Genomic DNA, 25,774 nt, shown 5'->3' with positions numbered 1-25,774 from the left:
CATGAGTAAGGCTGGGGTTTTTGCAGGTTATGACTTTTCAGAATGATGATATGATAAGAAGTAATGATTAATAAGATGACTATTTAGCGATGAAATAGATGTACCTTATAGAGTTTAATTTGGGAGATAGTAATCAAATCAAATCAAATGTATTTATATAGCCCTTCTTACATCAGCTGATATCTCAAAGTGCTGTACGGAAACCCAGCCTAAAACCCCAAACAGCAAGCAATGCAGGTGTAGAAGCACGGTGGCTAGGAAAAACTCCCTAGAAAGGCCAAAACCTAGGAAGAAACCTAGAGAGGAACCAGGCTATGAGGGGTGGCCAGTCCTCTTCTGGCTGTGCCGGGTGGAGATTATAACAGCACATGGCCAAGATGTTCAAATGTTCATAAATGACCAGCATGGTCAAATAATAATAATCATAGTAGTTGTCGAGGGTGCAACAAGTCAGTAACACAAGAGTAAGTGTCAGTTGGCTTTTTCATAGCCGATCTTTGAGAGTATCTCTATAACTCCTGCTGTCTCTAGAGAGTTGAAAACAGCAGGTCTGGGACAGGTAGAACGTCCGGTGAACAGGTCAGGGTTCCAGCAGGTCTGGGACAGCAGGTCTGGGACAGGTAGCACGTCCGGTGAACAGGTCAGGGTTCCATAGCCGCAGGCAGAACAGTTAGAACTGGAGCAGCAGCACAGCCAGGTGGACTGGGGACAGCAAGGAGTCATCAAGCCAGGTAGTCCTGAGGCATGGTCCTAGGGCTCAGGTCCTCCGAGAGAGAGAAAGAAAGAAAGAAAGAAAGAAAGAAAGAAAGAAAGAAAGAAAGAAAGAAAGAAAGAAAGAAAGAAAGAAAGAAAGAAAGAAAGAAAGAAAGAAAGAAAGAAAGAGAGAAAGAGAGAATTAGAGAGAGCATATTTAAATTCACACAGGACACCGGAAAAGACAAGAGAAATACTCCAGATGTGACAGACTGACCCTAGCCCCCCGACACATAAACTACTGCAGCATAAATACTGGAGGCTGAGACAGGAGGGGTCAGGAGACACTGTGGCCCCATCCGATGAAACCCCCGGACAGGGCCAAACAGGTAGGATATAACCTCACCCACTTTGCCAAAGCACAGCCCCCACACCACTGGAGGGATGTCTCCAACCACCAACTTACCATCCCGAGACAAGGCCGAGTAAAGCCCACAAAGATCTCCGCAACGGCACAACCCAAGGGGGGGCGCCAACCCAGACAGGAAGACCACGTCAGTGACTCAACCCACTCAGGTGATGCACCCCTCCCAGAGACGGCATGGAAGAACACCAGTAAGCCAGTGACTCAGCCCCTGTAATAGGGGTAGAGGCAGAGAATCCCAGTGGAGAGAGGGGACACCGGCCAGGCAGAGACAGCAAGGGCGGTTTGTTGCTCCAGCCGTTCCGTTCACCTTCACACCCCTGGGCAAGACTACACTTAATTATAGGACCTACTGAAGAGATGTGTCTTCAGTAAAGACTTAAAGGTTGAGACTGAGTCTGCGTCTCTCACATGGGTAGGCAGACTATTCCATAAAAATGGAGCTCTATAGGAGAAAGCCCTGCCTCCAGCTGTTTGCTTAGAAATTCTAAGGACAATTAGGAGGCCCGCGTCTTGTGACCGTAGCGTCCGTGTAGGTATGTACGGCAGGACCAAATCAGAAAGATAGGTAGGAGCAAGCCCATGTAATGCATTGTAGGTTAGCAGTAAAACCTTGAAATCAGCCCTTGCCTTAACAGGAAGCCAGTGTAGGGAGGCTAGCACTGGAGGCTAGCACTAGCAGCCGTATTTAGCACTAACTGAAGTTTATTTAGTGCTTTATCCGGGTAGCCAGAAAGTAGAGCATTGCAGTAGTCCAACCTAGAAGTAACAAAGGCATGGATTTATTTTTCTGCGTCATTTTTGGACAGAAAGTTTCTGATTTTTGCAATGTTACGTAGATGGAAAAAAAGCTGTCCTTGAAACAGTCTTGATATGTTCTTCAAAAGAGAGATCAGGGTTCAGAGTAAAACCGAGGTCCTTCAGTTTTATTTGAGACGACTGTACAACCATCCAGATTAATTGTCAGATTCAACAGAAGATCTCTTTGTTTCTTGGGACCTAGAACAAGCATCTCTGTTTTGTCCGAGTTTAAAAGTAGAAAGTTTGCAGCCATCCACTTCCTTATGTCTGAGACACAGGCTTCTAGCGAGGGCAATTTTGGTGCTTCACCATGTTTCATTGAAATGTACAGCTGTGTGTCATCCGCATAGCAGTGAAATTTAACATTATGTTTTCGAATGACATCCCCAAGAGGTAAAATATATAGTGAAAACAATAGTGGTCCTAAAACGGAACCTTGAGGAACACCGAAATTTACAGTTGATTTGTCAGAGGACAAACCATTCACAGAGACAAACTGATATCTTTCCGACAGACAAGATCTAAACCAGGCAAGAACTTGTCCATGTAGACCAATTTGGGTTTCCAATCTCTCCAAAAGAATGTGGTGATCGATGGTATCAAAAGCAGCACTAAGATCTAGGAGCACGAGGACAGATGCCGAGCCTTGGTCTGACGTCATTAAAAGGTAATTTACCACCTTCACAACTGCAGTCTCAGTGCTATGATGGGGTCTAAAACCAGACTGAAACGTTTCGTATACATTGTTTGTCTTCAGGAAGGCAGTGAGTTGCTGCGCAACAGCTTTTTCAATTATTTTTGAGAGGAATGGAAGATTCGATATAGGCCGATAGTTTTTTATAATGTCTGGGTCAAGATTTGGCTTTTTCAAGAGAGACTTTATTACTGCCACTTTTAGTGAGTTTGGTACCCATCCGGTGGATAGAGAGCCGTTTATCATGTTCAACATAGGAGGGCCAAGCACAGAAAGCAGCTCTTTCACTAGTTTAGTTGGAATAGGGTCCAGTATGCAGCTTGAAGGTTTAGAGGCCATGATTATTTTCATCATTGTGTCAAGAGATATAGTACTAAAAGACCTTTGTATCTCCCTTGATCCTAGGTCCTGGCAGAGTTGTGCAGACTCAGGACAACGGAGCTTTGGAGGAATACGCAGATTTAAAGAGGAGTCCGTAATTTGCTTTCTAATGATCATGATCTTTTCCTCAAATAAGTTCATGAATTCATTACTGCTGAAGTGAAAGCCATCCTCTCTTGGGGAATGCTGCTTTTTAGTTAGCTTTGCGACAGTATCAAAAATACATTTCGGATTGTTCTTATTTTCCTGAATTAAGTTGGAAAAATAGGATGATCGAGCAGCAATGAGGGTTCTTCGATACTGCACGGTACTGTCTTTCCAAGCTAGTCGGAAGACTTCCAGTTTGGTGTGGCGCCATTTCGGTTCCAATTTTCTGGAAGCTTGCTTCAGAGCTCGTGTATTTTCTGTATACCAGGGTGCTAGTTTCTTATGACAAATGTTTTTAGTTTTTAGGGGTGCAACTGCATCTAGGGTATTGCGCAAGGTTAAATTGAGTTCCTCAGTTAGGTGGTTAACTTCTCTAGGGCCAGTGGGACGAAATCGTCCCACCTACGTAACAGCCAGTGGAATCCTGTGGCGCATTATTCAAATACCTTAGAAATGCTATTACTTCAATTTCTCAAACATATGACTATTTTACACCATTTTAAAGACAAGACTCTCGTTAATCTAACCACACTGTCCGATTTCAAAAAGGCTTTACAGCGAAAGCAAAACATTAGATTATGTCAGCAGAGTACCAAGCCAGAAATAATCAGACACCCATTTTTCAAGCTAGCATATAATGTCACAAAAACCCAGAAGACAGCTAAATGCAGCACTAACCTTTGATGATCTTCATCAGATGACACACCTAGGACATTATGTTATACAATACATGCATGTTTTGTTCAATCAAGTTCATTTTTATATCAAAAACCAGCTTTTCACATTAGCATGTGACGTTCAGAACTAGCATACCCCCCGCAAACTTCCGGTGAATTTACAACAAAATTTACTAAATTACTCACGATAAACGTTCACAAAAAGCATAACAATTATTTTAAGAATTATAGATACAGAACTCCTCTATGCACTCGATATGTCCGATTTTAAAATAGCTTTTCGGTGAAAGCACATTTTGCAATATTCTCAGTAGATAGCCCGGCATCACAGGGCTAGCTATTTAGACACCCAGCAAGTTTAGCACTCATCAAAGTCAGATTTACTATAAGAAAAATGTTATTACCTTTGGTGTTCTTCATCAGAATGCACTCCCAGGACTTCTACTTCAATAACAAATGTTGGTTTGGTCCCAAATAATCCATAGTTATATCCAAACAGCGGCGTTTTGTTCGTGCGTTCAAGACACTATCCGAAAGGGTAAAGAAGGGTGACGAGCACGGCGAATTTCGTGACAAAAAAATTCTAAATATTCCATTACCGTACTTCGAAGCATGTCAACCGCTTTTTAAAATCAATTTTTATGCCATTTTTCTCGTAAAAAAGCGATAATATTCCGACCGGGAATCTGCGTTTAGGTAAAAAGAGGAAAGAAAATAAAGCACGGGGTCGACTCGTGCACGCGCCTAAGCCCATTGTCCTCTGATCGGCCACTTGCCAAAAGCGTAAATGTGTTTCAGCCTGGGGCTGCCTCGATATCATTCAGCTTTTTCCCGGGCTCTGAGAGCCTATGGGAGCCGTAGGAAGTGTCACGTTACAGCAAAGATCCTCAGTCTTCAATAAACAGAGACAAGAAGAACAAGATCTTGTCAGAGAGGGCACTTCCTGTAAGGAATCTTCTCAGGTTTTTGCCTGCCATATGAGTTCAGTTATACTCACAGACACCATTCAAACAGTTTTAGAAACTTTAGGGTGTTTTCTATCCAAAGCCAATAATTATATGCATATTCTAGTTACTGGGCAGGAGTAGTAACCAGATTAAATCGGGTCCGTTTTTATCCGGCCGTGTCAATACTGCCCCCTACAGGTTAACTGATTTTTGTCCTCTGACGTCCTTGGGCAGGCAGAGGGAGTCTGGAAGGGCATCAAGGAATCTTTGGGTTGTCTGAGAATTTGTAGCACTACTTGTAATACTCCTTGGTTGGGGTCTGAGCAGATTATTTGTTGCGATTGCAAACGTAATAAAATGCTGCTCCGATAGTCCAGGATTATGAGGAAAAACATTAAGATCCACAACATTTACTCCATGGGACAAAACTAGGTCCAGAGTATGACTGTGGCAGTGAGTAGGTCCAGAGACATGTTGGACAAAACCCACTGAGTCGATGATGGCTCCAATAGCCTTTTGGAGTGGGTCTGTGAACTTTTCCATGTGAATATTAAAGTCACCAAAAATTTGAATATTATCTGCGATGACTACAAGGTCCGATTGGAATTCAGGGAACTCAGAGAGGAATGCTGCATATGGCCCAGGAGGCCTGTAAACAGTAGCTATAAAAAGTGATTGAGTAGGCTGCATAGATTTCATGACTAGAAGCTCAAAAGACGAAAACGTCGTTGTTGTTTTTTTTTTTTTGTAAATTGAAATTTGCTATCGTAAATGTTAGCAACACCTCCGCCTTTGCGGGATGCACTGGGGATATGGTCACTAGTGTAACCAGGGGGTGAGGCCTCATTTAACACAGTAAATTCATCAGGCTTGAGCCATGTTTGTCAGGCCAATCACATCAAGATTTTGATCAGTGATCAGTTCATTGACTATAACTGCCTTTGAAGTGAGGGATCTAACATTAAGTAGCCCTATTTTGAGATGTGAGGTATCACAATCTCTTTCAATAATGGCAGGGATGGAGGAGGTCTTTATACTAGTGAGATTGCTAAGGCGAACACCGCCATCTTTAATTTTGCCCAACGTAGGTCGAGGCACAGACACGGTCTCAATGGGGATAGCTGAGCTGACTACACTGACTGTGCTAGTGGCAGACTCCACTAAGCTGGCAGGCTGGCTAACAGCCTGCTGCCTGGCCTGCACCCTATTTCATTGTGGAGCTAGAGGAGTTAGAGCCCTGTCTATGTTCGTAGATAAGATGAGAGCACCCCTCCAGCTAGGATGGAGTCCGTCACTCCTCAACAGGCCAGTCTTGGTCCTGTTTGTGGGTGAGTCCCAGAAAGAGGGCCAATTATCTACAAATTCTACCTTTTGGGAGGGGCAGAAAACAGTTTTCATCCAGCGATTGAGTTATGAGACTCTGCTGTAGAGCTCATCACTCCCCCTAACTGGGAGGGGGCCAGAGGCAATTAATCGATGCCGACACATCTTTCTAGCTGATTTACACACTGAAGCTATGTTGCGCTTGGTGACCTCTGACTGTTTCATCCTAACATCGTTGGTGCCGACGTGGATAACAATATCTCTATACTCTCTACACTCGCCAGTTTTAGCTTTAGCCAGCACCGTCTTTAGATTAGCCTTAACGTCGGTAGCCCTGCCCCCTGGTAAATAGTGTATGATCGCTGGATGATTCGTTTTAAGTCTAATACTGCAGGTAATGGAGTTGCCAATGACTAGGGTTTTCAATTTGTCAGAGCTAATGGTGGTGCCCCAAATCATAATAAGTTAATTGTTACATGATTTATTTAATTGGGTAACAATTAAACATAGTTAGTTAATTAAATAAATAACAGTCATCAGATTAATGAAAGTAAAGTCACGACACACATCTTAGAGTGATTTATAACCATAGTTACAAATACAAAACGTCCTGCATCATCATTATCAGAAGCCTCAACCTGAACACATAGTTTTCTATCAAATAATATTAAAACACCTTTCGTTTTGTTAGTGACTAAGGAGTGAGAAACATATTTAAAGTATCTGTTTTGGATTCTATAGACATCAGAATGTTTTAGGTGGGATTCTTGTATTAGGGCGATATCAACGTTTTTACGTCTGATGTATTCTATGCATTTGGTACGCTTGATAGCGGAATTTAAACCATGGGAATTTAACAACATTAAGATGAGCTCACGGTTCATTTAAAACCTTTGTCATATAGAATGTATGGATAAGTGTATGACAAAAACAAACAAGTAATTAAATAAAAAACACCTACTTCAATATATACAGGAAAAAATATTTGTGCACCATTATACATACTTGTGAACAAACTCTGACAGCTGGGGTTTAACAATAAAATAAACTAAAAGAGTAACCACCCACAAGACAGGAAGTCTATAGCTTCAACCGCTCGCTTTGGCTGTAGAAACTCAAATTCTCAAAAATCAGAAGGATCCAAAACAGCGACGCACGTCCCAAGTCCTGTCCCATTATGTCAGCCACTTGTTTTTATCCAACATGACATGAATACATGGCAAAATTACTTTTCACAGAACACGTTCACACCAAGCTGAGGACTCTGTATGTTAATCTGGAGCAATGACTGGGCTCCTTCTCTTGTAGTTGTCCTCAGCTGCAAGGCATGCCTCTGCTTCTTCCACAGTATGGAATTCTTGGAGTGTTCCATTTTTCCTAATCTTCAGGATGGCTAGATATATCTGGAACCGGTGAAGTCCTCTTGCTGTCATCTATCGTTTGATGTGGTTGAAGGACTTCCTCTTCAGTGTGGTTTCGTTGCTGTAGTCTCGGTGGAATGCCAGATTGGATCTCCCATGTCTTGGTGGGTTCTCGAGGGCTCTGGTTCCATGCAGAATATCCACTCGGTCCTCATATCTTAACCGGCAGAATATGAGGGTGCAGGGACGGCTACGGTTATTGACATTTTAGATTCAGTGAGCCTGTTGAATTTCAATCTTCCTCCCTTTTAGCAATGGTATCCATTTTTGCAGATTCACCTGAAGAAAACATTTTCGGTCAGAACCCTCTGCGGTTTCTTCCAGGCCCACCAGACGTATGTTCAGTGTCCTCTTTCTGTCTATAAACGACGTAATTTTCTCCCCCAGTTGCTTCACTGCATCTGGCTATGTTGGTGGCTATGTTGTCTGTAGCAGTCCTGGTGCTAACCTGCGTTTGTTCCCCTGCTCCTCTCTGTTTCTTGCTCCTGTTTTCTAGTCCTTTCCGGTTTTAACTGTTCTGCCTGCCCTGACCCTGAGCCTGCCTGCCGTTCTGTACCCTTTGCACCCTCTCTGGATTACTGACCCCTGCCTGCCTTTGACCTGTGTTTCTTCGACACTGTCTGCATCTTGGTCATACCTTAAACATGATAATTTGAGAGTATTAAGATAGATGTGTTGGAAGCTTCCACCATAACCTTAAGTGATTTAATTTCTCCCGAAAGCAGTTCCTCCAGGGATTCCTAAACTGCTTGTTTGACCATTGCCTGCATCAAAGTTTGTTGATTCAGAGCCTTCAATGTGGCAGAGTTGGATGTATCCTCAATGGTCTTAGTTGGCTCAGTGTCTTTCTTTGTTTGAGACGCATTTAGGCTTCCCTGTGCCTTAGTTGAGTGTCCTCGGTTGCATAGGTCCATGTTATTAAGCATTTTGAAGGTTCAGAGGCCAGTTGTCAGGAATATATTATGGATTTTGGTCTTTTGAGACAGTACTCAGAACTACACAAATCTCTGCCAAAAGGCCATCTGACAGTTTGTACAGAAATTCTTCGGTTGTGCAAACCTACAGTTTCATCAGTTGTCCAGGTGAAGGATCTCAGACGAGCACGCAGGTGAAGAAGCTGGATGTGGAGGTCCTGGGCTTGTGTGGTTACACGTGGTTTGTAGTTGTGAGGCCGGTTTAACATATTGCAAAATTCTTTAAAACGACATTGGAGACATTGCTTATGGTAGAGAAATTTAAATGGATTTATCTAGAATTGGGATGGAGTGACTGGGAGGGCATCAGACAATTTTCTGGGGTGTGCGTGGGGCCTCCATTCATCCCATTTCACCCCAAGTACACCCCCACCAGCCACTATACTTTAATTTATAAGGTAAACCAAACCAACCACACCACCTAAGTCAAATATATGTACAATGTATGTATCCACATCTTTATTTTTGTTACATTAGGAGAGGAGTTGCCGCTAAAAATCCATAAAAAGGCATAGTCCAAAGACGTACTTTGCTTTATTTTGTTTTTCTGTGCATTTATTTGTGTTTTGATATGTCTGCTCAGCCCACATGCCCACACACATGTCATGTTTACAGTAACTATGATGATGCCATTCTAAGGAATGCCCACCACTCTCATATGCCATATCTGCAAAAAAAAAATCTTAGTTCTTCAATGATAGATGGAACAGATAACGTTAATTTTGATTCTATACAAGTAAAGAACAACAAAATCCAGCTTATCACATGGAATGTGCATGGGCTCCATGATGGGGGGGAAAAAAGCATATGGTTCTCGAACACTTAAAGTCAGCAGATGTTGTCAGCAGATGTGGTTTTCTTGCAAGAGTCAATGTACATAAACAAATTATAATTCTTTAACATTTAAAGAGGAGTCTGCCAAAAGGCACCTAAAGGACTCAGAACCATGAGAAACAAGATTCTCTGGTCATGTCTTAAGTGTAAAACTGAGCTACAGCCTTGCCTGTAGCTCAGTTGGTAGAGCATGGTGTTTGCAACGCATGGTGTTTGCAACGCCAGGGTTGTGGGTTCAATTCCCACGGGGGGCCAGCACAGAAAAAAATAAAATAATAATGTATGAAATGTATGCATTCACTACTGTAAGTCGCTCTGGATAAGAGCGTCTGCTAAATGATGTAAATGTAAAACTAACAATGACTCAATAATCCATGCCTTCTGGGAATGCTATGAAGTCCAAAAGTTAGGGGCAGAGCTAGAAAGTTGGCTGTCAGAAGTATTACAATGTAAACTTACTTTTAATCCGTCTGTCTGCATATTTCAAGACATAACATATGGGGGTGTAATGAGATACTCAATGGACTGGACGATTCTTAACACATCTTGAGAAAACGTATACTAAAAACTTGGAAATCATTTAAAAAACAAATGATTTATTATTGAAATATTGAAATAGCATGGGTGACCTGGGAGACTGAGAAAAACAAATTGGTACAATTTAAGGCCATGTGGCAAACAATAATGCAGGCAATAGGGATGGGGGTGTGAGCATGTGGATCTGGGCAGATGAGATGTAGTCATTGTTTGTGTGCGTCTGTAAATACATTTTCGTATATGTATGTTTGTATCTGGTGTAAAAAAAAAAAAATTAACACTTTTTTTGTAAATTATATTATCAAAAAATACATTTTAAAATGATTCACGCTTGGGGACCATTAGAGATATTTGAAACTCACGTGTGAAAAGGTTAAAGGATTCCGGATTCTCATCTGATTCTTGGAATAGTCCAACTGGGATTTCCGGAAAACCTGGGAATTTTGGGAAAGTTACAGAAATTTTGCGACCAATATTTTCCTAATCTTAATTTTGCACATGACCTTTGTATTCGGGTAAATCACTTATTGATGTAAATTTGTTTGCTTTGCATGCCAAATGGCACCGTATTCCCATATAGTACTCTACTTGGACCAGCTCTGGTCAAAGGCAGTGCACCATAAAGGAGCAGGGAATTGAACTCTGGACTCCCGCGTACCAAGTGGCAACACTCACCACTGTACTAACACAATGCTGTTTCCTCAGAGGGGGTAAGAATGAACCCGAGCCAGAGCAGCCTGTTCCCAGGAAGGTGGCTATACGGAGCCTGCCCTCTACAGACGACATAGATCCGGATGTACTGGACAGTATGCATTCTCTGGGCTGCTTCAGAGACAAGAACAAACTGATGAAGGACCTGCTCTCAGACGAGTGAGTAGTGATGGAGGGGTGAGGAGGGAGGAAGGGGGGCAAGGAGGGTGGAACAAAGGGGGGCGGGAGAGAGTGAGGAAAGATGGATGGAAGGGTGGGAGAAGTGAGGGAGGGAGGACAAATTAGGATATGGTGGGAGAACTGCGGGGAAAGAAGCTTAGAGAAAGATGGATGGAGGAAGGAGACAATATTAGATGAGATGATGATAGGGTGGTGGATGATACAAAATGAGAAGGGACATAAGAGCGTGAAAGGACAGGAGAAGAGAGGAGAGGATTATAAGGACGCAAGGACGTGAGCATAGAAGGCAGAGGAGAGGAGAAAGAGGGAAGGTTGGTGAATAGAGGTGTGAACATTGTGGAAGGTGAATGGAGGAGAGGGAGAAAGGGAATGGTGAGAGGGGGATTGTCTCTAAGCTCCAGAGGCCTTGGGTTCTTATGAAATCCTTTGAACCTGTTGCTTTGAATGTCAGCAGACATACATCACTTTGCTGTTATCACACGACTTTGGCAGCAGTGCTTATACCACCTGCTGCACACCTCCGCGTAACAAGCTCCTGGGTCACATTGTTTCTGCACTGCAGGGTTTGTGTGTGTGTGAGTGCACGCGGGAGAGAGAGAGATAGTGTGAATGTGTGTGTTTGTGCTCATGCGCATACCTTTAAGCATTTGTGATAGAGAGAGTGTAGTGTGCGTGTGTGTTTGTGTGCTTGTTTCACTGTTGGAGCATTTTAGAGCGTCACAAATAAAGCAAAGCGGCGATGCCTTAAGGACAGGGGTTGTGTGTTGAGATTGTGTTACCTATGACCTTCGTAAGGGTCTGTGAAGGTTTCAGTATGGTTCTCTGAAGGTTCAGTTATGATTCGCTGTGAAGGGCCCATGCAGCATCCCTAAAGTGACTTTTTTCAAATTTTAAGTGCTCTTCAGTTTTCTCTCCTCTTCGTTTTCCTTTCTCTCCTATTTTCTTATTTGCCCTCTCTCATTAGTTTCTCACCCTTACTCCCATCCTCTCCTCTCTTTCCTTACTCTTTCCTTTCTTTATTTCCCTTCTCTCCTCTCTACTATTCTTATCATCTCTCTGCTCTATCTCTCCTCCTCTGGGTCTGAAAGTAAAAGAAAGTCGGAAGCGTTAATTCCATTTATTCTTCTTTTCTTTTTTAGCTGAAGTTGCAGGTCTTCATCTATCGCTTTATTCCCCAGTCCCTTCCATTTTATATGCCATATTGCGACTGGGGCTCCGAGTTTCACAGCCAGAGGAAATCCATCCTTCGTCTAGATAGGCCAGAAAATGTGACTTGTTGCTTCCTATGCAAATGAGGAGTCAGATTTCACATACTCCATCTCAGCTACGAGCGTAGAGTGGCATCTGAAACAGGACACAGCTCTTTCACGGAGTGTACAGCATTTGATGTTGCACCGTTCACAGAGCATTCTGTACATGAAAATGTCAGTCAGAACAGGTCCAGAATATATGTGCACAAGGTGAGACCCAGATGCAGACACAGGAGGCAGATGGTTAGAGTCCAAGATGTTTGTTAACAATCCAAAAGGGGTAGGCAAGAGAATGATCGTGGACAGGCAAAAGGTCAAAACCAGTTCAGAGTTCCAGAGGTACAGAATAGCAGGCAGGTTTGAGGTCATGACAGGCAGAAGGGTCAGGCAGGCAGGAATGAAGTCCAGAAAAACAGGCAAAGGTCAAAACCGGGAGGACTAATAAAATAAAATAGAAAAGCAGGAGCACGGGAAAAACACGCTGGTTGACTTGAACATACAAGACAAACTGGTACAGAGAGACAGGAAACACAGGGATAAATACACCAGGGAAAATAAGCTACACCAGGAGGGGGTGGAGACAATCACAAGGACAGGTGAAACAGATCAGGGCGTACACAGAATCGCTCAAAGACCCCTAAATCAATACATTTTCAGATTATTTTTATTTAACTGTTATATGGTCATTGCTGGAGCTGTTTCAATGTGCTAATTGTGTTCGAAAAAGACATGCGTGAAATTGACAGATGAAGTAACTCAATGTGCATTGAAGACTTTGTACGTAATGAGCTTGGAGTGGCTAAATTAAAAATATAAATAAATAAAAATAAAAAATAAAAAATATATATATATATATATATATATATATATATATATATATATATATATATATATATATATATATATACAGTGCATTCGGAAAGTATTCAGACCCCTTGACTTTTTCCAAATTTTTTTACATCACAGCCTTATTCTAAAAATGTATTAAATTCCCTCATCAATCTACACACAATACCCCATAACGACAAAGCGAAAACAGGGTTTTAGACATTTTTGCAAATGTATAAAAATAAAAACAGAAATACTTTATTTAAATAAGTATTCAGACCCTTTGCTATGAGACTTGAAATTGAGCTCAGGTGAATCCTGTTTCCATTGATCAACCTTGAGATGTTTCTACAACTTGATTGGAGTCCACCTGTGGTAAATTCAATTGATTGGACATGATTTGGAAAGGCACACACCTGTCTATATAAGGTCCCACAGTTGACATTGCCTGTCAGTGCAAAAACCAAGCCATGAGGTCAAAGGATAGGTAAAAAAATATATAATATAAAATGTATTTTGATTTGTTCAACACTTTTTTGTTTAGTACATGATTCCATATGTGTTATTTCATAGTTTTGATGTCTTCACTATTATTCTACAATGTAGAAAATAGTAAAAATCAAGAAAAACCCTTGAATGAGTAGGTGTGTCCAAACTCTTGACTGGTACTGTATATTATTTTATTTTCTTTACTTTGATTTATACAGGGTGTCATTTGCAAGGGAGCCCTGTGAAACATGAACATACAATAAATAATATTAATACAATAAACACAACATGATTAAATAAAACATACACAACTATCACATCTCACCGTCATTAAACTCGATCTAAACTGTCCAATGGAGACAAGCGAGTCTAATTTCAAAGTGGCCCGTAGGTTATTCCATGAGCTGGGGACATAAAAATTCAAATAATTTTCCCCCAGGTCAGTGGAGACCCTCGGGACCTCCAAAACCAGCCAGTCCAGAGAACAGGTCTGAAAATTGCTAGATCTCCAGTTAATACACAAGATGAGGTATTGGGGGAGTCTCTGAAGAACCACTTTATATACAAAAAGTAGCCAATGCTTCTGGTAGTCAGAGACTCCCAGCCAACAGAACTATATAAAATGCAGTGATGTATACGAAAAATGTCCCCAGTGATAAAATGCAGTGCTGAGTGATAGACTGAATCGAAGGTTTTAAAGCAAAGGCTGCCGCATTCATGTAGATTACAGTATATCACCATAATCAAGTTCTGGGAGAAACGTTGCTTGAACAATCGTCATTCTACTTTCCAAAGTGATGCAGGATTTATTTCTATGTATAAAAGAAACCAATCTTAATTTTTGTTTTTTATTTGGGGCGGATGCGTAGCCTAGTGGTTAGAGCGTTGGACTTGCAACCGAAAGGTTGCAAGATTGAATCCCTGAGCTGACAAGGTACAAATCTGTTGTTCTGCCCCTGAACAAGGCAGTTAACCCACTGGCAGCTTAACCCACTAAGCCGTCATTGAAAATAAGAATTTGTCTAGACTTGCCTAGTTAAATAAAGGAGTAACAATTGCTCCATTGAGATTATTGGCTGCTATAAACTATTAGTTTTGGTTTATGTAGTATCAACCAACCTGATCCCCCACTTTTTGCTCAGATCAATCCCCTTTTGTCATCTTTCTTCTGCTCTGCAGAGATAACCAGGAGAAGATGATCTACTTCCTGCTGTTGGACCGTAAGGAGAGGTACCCCAGCCACGAGGACCAGAACCTGCCCCCACGCAATGAGATTGGTAAAATAAAATGAGCATGCCAAGTCACAAGACAGTAGCAATTGTAAAATCGATGTTGACGGTGAATCTTCTGTGTCAACTCACGGAAATGTATTAAATCAAGCACTATGTGAAGAAGCCCTCCCCACCTGATTCAACTAGTCAAGGGCTTGCTAATTAGTTAAGTTAAATCAGGTGTGCTAGCTCTGGAATGTATCAAATACATGGAATGACTGGAGAACCAGGGAGAGGTTTGAGTGTGCGCTAACGCATGTGCTTGACTGTCAAACTGCACTGTAGCTAGTGTGTGATTCTCTCTCTCTCTCTCTCTCTCTCTCTCTCTCTCTCTCTCTCTCTCTCTCTCTCTCTCTCTCTCTCTCTCTCTCTCTCTCTCTCTCTCTCTCTCTCTCATATATATATATATCCTTTCTCCCCTCTCTCTGCCTCACTCCCTCTCCTCAGACCCCCCCAGGAAGCGTGTGGACTCCCCCATGCTGAACCGCCATGGCAAAAAGAGACCGGAGAGGAAGTCTATGGAGGTGCTGAGTGTCACAGACGGAGGCTCCCCCGTACCCGCCAGGAGGGCCATCGACATGACACAGCACGGACAGAGGTACCCAAACACACAGGAACAGAGGTACACACACAACCACACCCACGCACAGACACACACACACACATACAGCACACACACACCATTTTAATGTGTTTGACCATGTTTCCCTATCCCATCACACCAGCTCCCATCAACTCTGCTTGGCATCATCGAGACACCATTATTCTCTTACCATCTCCACTCTTCTATATTTTGGATATTGTACAATTGCAATCCATTCACCATTTGTTTTATGCTCTAGATTGACAAGATAATGCAGTGTTCAGAGTGTAGCGAGGATTGTGGTAAGACAGCAGACAATAGGGCTAGTTCTGTAAGTGGGCAGTGTTGTGGTCTGACACACAAACATGCACACAAGCATGCATGCGTGCGCGCACACACACACGCACACCCACCCATAGACAAACTGACAGATGGACGGACCAACGTCCATCCGTCTGTCAGTTTGTGTCATCAAGGCAAAGGGTGGCTATTTTGAAGAATCTCATATATAAAATATATTTTGATTTGTTTAACACTACTTTGCTTACTACATGATTCTATTTGTGTTATTTCATAGTTTTGATGTATTCACTATTATTCTACAATGTGGAAAATAGTCAAAATAAAGAAAAACCCTGGAATGAGTAGGTGTGTCCAAGCTTTTGACTGGTACAGTATGTGGATTTTACATTGGAAAACCTGCACATTATTAAGGGGAAAAATACATTTTAGTTTTACAGAAATTATAATAAACTGTAATTTGGATAACGTCTGTTTTGGCAATTTTTTTATTTCAGATAGTATTATATACACACTGCCTTCTGTACGAATTCAGACCCCTTGACTTTTTCCACATTTTGTTAGGTTACAGCCTTATTCAAATATGTATTAAATAATTTTTTTCCACTCATCAATCTACACACAATACCCCATAATGACAGAGCAAAAACAGGTTTTTAGAATTATTATTGAAATATCACATTTACGTAAGTATTTAGACCCTTTACTCAGTACTTTGTTGAAGCACCTTTGGCAGCGATTACAGCCTCGAGTCTTCTTGGGTATGACGCTACAAGCTGGGCACACCTGTATTTGGGGAGTTTTTCCCCATTCATCTCTGCAGATCCTCTCAAGCTCTGTCAGGTTGGATGGGGTGCGTTGCTGCACAGCTATTTTCAGGTCTCTCCAGAGATGTTTGATCGGGTTAAAGTCCAGGATCTTGCTGGGCCACTCAAGGACATTCAGAGACTTGTCTCAAGCCACTCCTGCGTTGTCTTGGCTTTGTGCATAGGGTCGTTGTCCTGTTGGAAGGTGGACCTTCGCCCCAGTCTGAGGTCCTGAGCGCTCTGGAGCAGGTTTTCATCAAGGATCTCTCTGTACTTTGCTCCGCTCATCTTTACCTCGATCCTGACTAGTCTCCCAGTCCCTGCCGCTGAAAAACATCCCATAGCATGATGCTGCTACCACCATGCTTCACTGTTGGGATGGTACCAGGTTTCCTCCAGACGTGACACTTGACATTCAGGCCAAAGAGTTTAATATTGTTTTCATCAGACCAGAGAATCTTGTTTCTCATGGCCTGAGAGTCTTTAGGTGCCTTTTGGCAAACTCCAAGCGGGCTGTCATGTGCCTTTTACTGAGGAGTGGCTTCCGTCTGGCCACTACCATAAAGGCCTGATTGGTGGAGTGCTGGAGAGATGGTTGTCCTTTTGGAAGGTTCTCCCATCTCCACAGAGGAACTCTAGAGCCCCGTCAGAGTGACCATCGGGTTCTTGGTCAAATTCCTCACAAAGGCCCTTTTCCCCGATTGCTCAGTTTGGCCCGGGCGGCCAGATCTAGGAAGAGTCTTGGTGGTTCCAAACTTCTTCCATTTAAGAATGATGGAGGCCACTGTGTTCTTGGGGACCTTCAATTCTGCAGAATTTGTTTGGTACCCTTCCCCAGATCTGTGTGTCGACACAATCCTGTCTTGAAGCTCTACGGACAATTCCTTTGACCTCATGGCTTGTTTTTTGCTATGACATGCACTGTCAACTGTGGGACCTTATATAGACAGGTGTGTGCCTTTCCAAATCATGTCCAAACAATTGAATTAACCACAGGTGGACTCCAATCAAGATTTAGAAACATCTCAAGCATGATCAATGGAAACGGGTGCATCTGAGCTCAATTTCTAGTCTCATGGCATAGGGTCTGAATACTTATGTAAATAAGGTATGTCTGGTTTCTATTTGAAGTGCATTTTTTAAAATGTCTAAAAAGTCTTTGTCATTATGGGTTATTGTGTGTAGATTGCTGAGGATTTTTTAAATATTTAGTCCATTTTAGATTAAGGCTGTAATGTCACAAAATGTGGAAAAAGTCAAGGGGTCTGAATACTTTCCTGAAGGCACTGTACATGTCTAATAACGTTTTGATAATAAAGAACTTGATATTTTGCTATGATTGTTGCTTTTTCCAATAGTTTCTTCTTAATCCATGTATGCAAAATATGTTGGTAGCATAAGGGTTAATAAGGTAAGGTTTAAAGTTTGTGATAGGTTTAAAAATGGAGAAAAAAACAAGTGACTAGCACTGCGATTGAACCCGCTAACCTCGCGGGTGTAACAAAAAACTGTCTTAAGTGGTAACAAATCTGCCCAATTAGCTGTTCGCTTTCGATACACCCACTTGTGTTAATACGCCCATTTATGTTGACACATGTTCCGGCAGCTATGTTGAGTTGCAGTTACCCCTGACTCCTCTCTTGATTGATTTGGGCTCCCGACTGGTGCAGCGGTCTAAGGCCAACTGCATCTCTGTGCTAGAGGCGTAACTACAGACCCTGGTTCAATTCCAGGCTGTATCACAACCAACTGGGATTGGGAGTCCCATAGGGCAGCGCACAATTGGCCCAGTGTCGTCTGGGTTAGGGTTTGGCCGAGGTAGGCCATCATTGTAAATAAGAATTTGTTCTTAACTTACTTGACTAGTAAAATAGAAAATAAATAAAACATTTGATTTCAAAACCAGCCCCAAAGCTGATTTGTTTTTAGATTTAACCCCTCTCCCTAGCTGTACATCCTTCTCCCCTTATGGCACGCATTACAGGGCTGAAGCTAAGCTGAGCTGTGTATGGGGAGAAGGATGTTGGTGAGAGAAGTCAGTGTGGGTTTATGGTTTATCTATGTGTTGTGCTTTTTCTCATATCCTTGATTGAACAGTATTCTCTGCTGGGGGAGGTGTGTGTTTGTTAGTTTGTGCACAAACGTGTGCGTGCGTGTGTGTGAACGTAACCTTATCTCTCCCCGGCAGCAAACTTTTATCGACAGTTTTGAGAATCAGGAGAACTTTACATCAGAGTGTGTTAGAAAGAAGACTGGCTTTGAAACATATATTATGACAAGCCAATCTCGGCGTGTACACTGACGGAAGGGAAAGATAAGTATTTTGGAATGGAATGCATTTTAACTCAAGCTACATAAACGAAACATGTAAACCCCAGTCACAATCCAGCATTGTGTCGTTATGTCTAGTTTGGTTCATTGTTTTCTTTCATTTTTATTGACAAATATTGTAAGACACATAGGGGTCAAATGTTATCATAAAACGTCATAAAATGTATTAATTCCACAACAGAATGATGGCAAAACTGTATCTTCACAGCAATGGGAATCATAATTGTTCAGCTTTTGTGAATTATGTTTGAGTAGATTTGGAATACATGATTTGCAGTAGCTGTACCATGCAGATAATATGGTACATATTATAATATGGTCTGGATATATTTTTCTTACATGAATGACCAATTCATCTTGTATATAATAAAGGAGAATGGGCTGAAAAATCTCAGAACAAAAACACAGCTTCATCTTAATCCTGAAGGTGTGCGAGGAGAAATTGATTGAATTTATCACACCATTTAAAAAAATACATAAGGGCACTTCAGCCGGTGATGACTCCACATACATTTTTTTTTAAATCCTCAAGGATAACACAATATAGCTTAAAAGCTCATTTCCATTGTGGTCCTTTTGAAAAGGGAAGGGGATGCAGCAAGGTTAGGCGGAAATTGAAGCGACAAGAAACAATGACAGACAGAATTGTTGTTTGTTATTTAACATGAGATTATAAGTACAATTCCCTTTCCTAATAAACAACTATGGACAGGTACATCTCCCTTGTTAATAATATGGGGAAAATCCATCACTGTAATATATAAATGTATGTTTTTTTTGTTTCGTTCCGCCATTTCTTAACATTGCTCTGTGGAGGCGATTGAGTGTGTTGGACTGATGTTAAAGTGCCCTTAATATAAATATACACACAAGTAACCACAAATAAAAAAAACCTGTATCATCAAGCACAAATAGACCTGGGTCTTGTTCATTAGGGCACACAATGTTTTAAATGCTTAGCAACATTTTGCAGAGGAGAATGAAAACGTACTTTTCTTATTGGTTGGACAAATCCACCAAGTTCCTCAGTGTTTCTGTAAGTTTTCTTCAATTTGGTGCCGAATGAACATGACCCATGTCTTGGTTCATTTGGAGGTTTGTTGGGGTGAATAGTGATTATTAGCGTTCACTCCGTGTCAGAGTCATGGAGAAAAAGAGCTAGATAAGGAGAGAATGAGACAGAGAAAGGGTAGCTAGAAGACTCTTTTCCCATTTTCCTTGAGGTCCCAAGTCCCCTCAACTCGAACTCTCACACGCACACGTACACAGACAGACAGACAGGCCGACAGACAGACACAAACAAACAAACACAGCCCTCAATATTTGGAACCCCCTTGTCTCAGACCTCCTTTGGTCCTATTACCACTGGCCATTTACTTTGGTTCCGTTGTGTTTTTGAAGACTCCATGCCCCCTTCCCAGAACCTCTTGTACTCATTCCATCCCCCACAGTGCACCACTGCACCCCTGTGGATGTGTTGGATGGACCTCAGATGCAGTGATTTGTCACATACATACATATATACACACACACACACACCTCCACAAAGAGTGTATGGGAATAATTTGGACTTGAGGAGTTTCCCAGACAAGGTATCAGTACAAACCCCAGCCATACACACACACATTCTTTCTCCAGTATAAGCTCTAGCTCTCCATACAGGGGCCCTTTGTTTCCATTTGGGAAATGACAGATGATTGGTTAGCTACAGAATGTTTTTTTACCCCCGACAAACACACACACACACACACACACACACACACACACACACACACACACACACACACACACACACACACACACACACACCACACACGCACACACAGGAAATCATTTTGTACAGAAGTGGATGTAACACCTGGACAGCCTAGAGTATTATGAATGCTATTCATTGACTACATCTCAGCGTTCAACACCATAGTACCCTCAAAGCTCATCACTAAGCTAAGGATCCTGGGATTAAACACCTCCCTCTGCAACTGAATCCTGGACTTCCTGACGGGCTGCCCCCAGGTGGTAAGGGTAGGAAGCAACACATCTGCCACGCTGATCCTCAACACTGGAGCCCCCCAGGGATGCGTGCTCAGTCCCCTCCTGTACTCCCTGTTCACCCACGACTGCATGGCCATGCATGACTCCAACACCATCATTAAGTTTGTAGACGACACAACAGTGGTAGGCCTGATCACCGACAACGACGAGAAGGCCTATAGGGAGGAGGTCAGAGACCTGGCCGGGTAGTGCCAGAATAACAACCTATCCCTCAATGTAACCAAGACTAAGGAGATGATTGTGGACTACAGAAAAAGGAGGACTGAGCACGCCCCCATTCTCATCGATGGGGCTGTAGTGGAGTAGGTTGAGAGCTTCAAGTTCCTTGGTGTCCACATCACCAACAAACTAGAGTGGTCCAAACACACCAAGACAGCTGTGAAGAGGGCACGACAAAGCCAATTCCCTCTCAGGAAACTAAAAAGATTTGGCATGGGTCCTCAGATCCTCAAAAGGTTATACAGCTGCTTCATTGAGAGCATCCTGACTGGTTGCATCACTGCCTGGTACGGCAATTGCTCGGCCTCCAACCGCAAGGCACTACAGAGGGTAGTGCGAACGGCCCAGTACATCACTGGGGCTAAGCTGCCTGCCATCCAGGACCTCTACACCAGGTGGTGTCAGAGAAAGGCCCTAAAAATTGTCAAAGACCCCAGCCACCCCAGTCATAGACTGTTCGTAGGTTGAGAGCTTCAAGTTCCTTGGTGTCCACATCACAAACAAACTAGAGTGGTCCAAACACACCAAGACAGTTGTGAAGAGGGCACGACAAAGCCTATTCCCTCTCAGGAAACTAAAAAGATTTGGCATGGGTCCTCAGATCCTCAAAAGGTTCTACAGCTGCAACATTGAGAGCATCCTGACTGGTTGCATCACTGCCTGGTACGGCAATTGCTCGGCCTCCAACCGCAAGGCACTACAGAGGGTAGTGCGAACGGCCCAGTACATCACTGGGGCTAAGCTGCCTGCCATCCAGGACCTCTACACCAGGTGGTGTCAGAGGAAGGCCCTAAAAATTGTCAAAGACCCCAGCCACCCCAGTCATAGACTGTTCTCTCTACTACTGCATGGCACGTTTTTACCCCCAAGCCATAAGACTCCTGAACAGGTAATCAAATTGCTACCCGGACTATTTGCATTGTGTGCCCCCCCAACCCCTCTTTTACGCTACTGCTACTCTCTGTTTATCATATATGCATAGTCACTTTAACCATATCTACATGTACATACTACCTCAATCAGCCTGACTAACCGGTGCCTGTATGTAGTCTCGCTACTTTTATAGCCTCGCTACTGATATTTTTCACTGTCTTTTTACTGTTGTTTTTATTTCTTTACTTACCTATTGTTCACCTAATACCTTATTTGCACTGTTGGTTAGAGCCTGTAAGTAAGCATACCTGTTGTATTCGGCGCACATGACAAATAAACTTTGATTTGATTTATTACTACAATACCAAACCATCTGTAATGTTATCTTTATTTAATGTCGGGTCTAACAGACACAGATGCTATGATACTACCACTCTTGTTTAGACCAGAGGGGACTGCTTTTAGGCTATGTTAGAATTGCCTGAAAATGAGAAAGTTGGTTTGGATTTTCTAGCTTAAACGGTTCAAGAGTTACTATTGGAGGGTTATTTTATGCAAATGTATGCAATTTTACAGTGCCTTGCAAAACTATTAATCCCCCTTGGCGTTTTTCCTATTTTGTTGCATTACAACCTGTGATTTAAATAGATTTTTATTTGGATTTCATGTAGTGGACTTACACAAAATAGTCCAAATTGGTGAAGTGAAATGAAAAAAATACTTATTTCAAAAAATTCTAAAGAGTAAACAACAGAAAAGTGGTGCGTGCATATGTATTCACCCCCTTTTCTATGAAGCCCCTAAATAAGATCTGGTGCAACCAATTACCTTCAGAAGTCACATAATTAGTTAAATAAATTCCACCTGTGTGCAATCTAAGTGTCACATGATCTGTCACATGATCTCAGTACACCTGTTCTGAAAGGCCCCGAGTCTGCAACACCACAAAGCAAGGGGCACCACCAAGCAAGTGACACCTTGAAGACCAAGGAGCTCTCCAAACAGTTCAGGGACAAAGTTGTGGAGAAGTACAGATCAGGGTTGGGTTATAAAAAAATATCAGGAACTTTGAACATCCCACAGAGCACCATTAAATCCATCATAAAAAAATTGAAAGAATATGGTACCACAACAAACCTGCCAAGAGAGGGCCGCCCACCAAAACTCACAGACCAGGCAAGGAGGGCATTAATCAGAGAGGCAACAAAGAGACCAAAGATAACACTTAAGGAGTTGCAAAGCCTCACAGCGGAGATTGAAGTATCTGTCCATAGGACCACTTTAAGCCGTACACTCCACAGAGCTGGGCTTTACGGAAGAGAGGCCAGAAAAAAAGCCATTGCTTAAAGAAAAAAATAAGCAAACACGTTTGGTGTTCGTCAAAAGGCATGTGGGAGACTCCTCAAACATATGAAAGTCTGGTCAGATGAAACAAAAATGTAGGTTTTTGGCCATCAAAGAAAACGTTATATCTGGCGCAAACCCAACACCCCGAGAACATGGCTCTAACAAAGTATTGACTTTGGGGGGGGGGTGAATAGTCATGCACGCTCAAGTTTTCTGTATTTTTGTGTTATTTCCCCAAAAAAATTCACAATAAGAAATATTTTGCATCTTCAAAGTGGTAGGCAGGTTGTGTAAATCAAATGATACAAACCCCCCAAAAAATCCCTTTTAATTCCAGGTTGTAAGGCAACAAAATAAGAAAAATGCCAAGGGGGGTGAATACTTTCGCAAGCCACTGTATATGGTTATAGTTGATCAAAGGTTTGCAGAATTTGAACATGGGATATAATGAACATGAAAAAGTTGGTTTGGTGTCTCTAGCTTGAATGGTTCAAGAGTTACTGTTGGTGAGTTATTTTATGCAAATGTATATAGTTGACATTGATTGAAGTTAGGATAGTCTGAAAATGTGAAAGTTGGTTTTATCTGAGCTTGAACATTTCAAGAGTTAATGTTGGTGAGTTATGTTATGCTAATTTATGCAGTTGTATATAATTATATTTGATCAACATTTTTAAGAATTTGAAGTTGCTAGACTGAACATGAGAAAGTTGATTTGGTGTCTCTAGCTTGAACGGTTCAAGACTTACTGTTGGTGAGTTATTTTATGCAATTGTAATACTTAGATATGATCAATGTTTTTAAGAATTGGAAGTTAAGATAACCTGAACATGTGGTAGTTTGGTTTGGTGTCTCTAGCTTGAATAGTTCAAGAGTTACTGGTTGTGAGTCATTTTATGCTAATTTAGGCTATTTTTTATAGTTATAGTTGATAAAAGTGTTTACGAATTTGAAGTTAGGATAGACTGAAAATTAGGAAGCTGGTTTAGTAACTTTAGCTTAAAGGGTTTAAGAGTTACTGTTGGTGATTTACTTTATGCAGATTTGTGCACAGTTAATAATTATTTTTTAGGATAGCCTGAACATGAGAAAGTTGGTTTGGAGTCTCTTGCTTGAATGGTTCAAGAGTTACTGTTGGAGGGTTATTTTATGCATATGTGTGCAATTTAATATGGTTATAGTAAATTAAAGGTTTTCAGAATTTGAACGTAGGATAGCATGAACATGAAAAAGTTGGTTTGGTGTCTCTATCTTGAATGGGTCAAGAGTTACTGTGGGTTGGTTATTTTATGCAAATGTGTATTATTATAATTAATTTATGGAATTATAGTTGGTAAACGTTTTTAAGAATTAAAGTTATGATAGCCTAAACATGAGGAAATTGTTTTAATATCTCTAGCTTGAACAGTTTAATAATTAGTGTTAGTGATTTATTTTATGCAAATGTGTGCACATTTATATAATTATAGTTGATACACATTTTAACCTTAGCCTAAACATGTGAAATTTGGTTTGGTGTCTCTAGCTCCATGAGGTAGTCACCTGGAATGCATTTCAATTAACAGATGTGCCTGTTAATTTGTGGAATTTATTTCCTTTTAACGCATTTCAGCTAATCAGTTGTGTTGTGACAATCTAGGGGTGGTGTACAGATGATAGTCCTATTTGGTCAAAGACCAAGTCCATATTATGGCAAGAAACGCTAAAATAAGCGAAGAGAAATGACAGTCATTACTTTTTAAGACATTGAATCTGGAATCTGGAAAATTTCAAGAAGTTTAAGTTTCTTCAAGTGCAGTCGCAAAAACCATCATGCGCTAAGATGAAAGTGGCTCTCTAGAGGACTGCCACAGGAAAGGAAGACACAGAGTTACCTCTGCTGTAGAGGATAAATTCATTAGAGTTAACTGCACCTCAGATTCCAGACCAAAAAAAATGCTTCACAGAGTTCTAGTAACAGACACATCTCAACATCAACTGTTCAGAGGAGACTATGTGAATTAGGCCTTCATGGTCGAATTGCTGCAAAGAAACCACTACTAAAGGACACCAATAATAAGAAGAGACTAGCTTGGGCCAAGAAACACAAGCAATGAACATTAGACCGGTGGAAACCTGTCCTTTGGTCTGATGAGTCCAAATTTGAGATTTTTGGTTTCGGAGGATCTCTGCATGTGTGGTTCTCACTGTGAAGCATGAAGGAAGAGGTGTGATGGTGTGGGGGTGCTTTGCTGGTGACACTGTCTGTGATTTATTTAGAATTCAAGGCACACTTAAGAGTGATATGCTATCCCATCTGGTTTGTGCTTAGTGGGACTATCATTTGTTTTTCAACAGGGCAATGACCCAACACATCTCCACACTATACCAGTGCTCCAGTTGTCTAGATAGACGCATAGGGTTAGCACCTTTTTTTTATCTCTCCATATTTTTCTTTCTAGACAAACAATCCTTTATCTGATTTCCCTGATTTTGTTTTGCTCCACATTCTTAGTTTGCTTTCTGTTTTTAAGTTTGGTGTGGGTTTTGTTCATAGTGAACTTTCTTTGGAAATCCCCAAAGTGTCTTTCAGAACCCCTCCTAAAACCTCACTTGTTTAGTTTTGGTTGTTGATCAGGGTCTCTTTTTTAGTCCCCTCTTCTGTTTGAGTGACATTTTTAGTTTTGGGGAACAAAACAAAA

At 41.7% G+C, this 25,774-nt stretch overlaps 1 protein-coding gene across 1 annotated transcript in view; it reads left to right on the top strand.

Moving 5' to 3' along the window:
- Positions 1–25,774, top strand: part of brsk2a (BR serine/threonine kinase 2a) — a 572,400-nt gene that overhangs the window by 487,806 nt on the left and 58,820 nt on the right. The window contains exons 10-12 of the mRNA XM_082956614.1: positions 10,559–10,723; positions 14,491–14,588; positions 15,030–15,204. Of these exons, the coding sequence (XP_082812740.1) occupies positions 10,559–10,723; positions 14,491–14,588; positions 15,030–15,204 (438 nt within the window). The remainder of the gene's footprint in view (positions 1–10,558; positions 10,724–14,490; positions 14,589–15,029; positions 15,205–25,774) is intronic.

The sequence above is a fragment of the Salmo salar genome, chromosome 10 (genome assembly GCF_965601325.2).
Source record: "Salmo salar chromosome 10, fSalSal1, whole genome shotgun sequence".
Lineage (NCBI taxonomy): Eukaryota > Metazoa > Chordata > Actinopteri > Salmoniformes > Salmonidae > Salmo > Salmo salar.
Note: the sequence above shows the minus strand (reverse complement) of the source record. Positions and strands in the feature narration are given on the sequence as shown.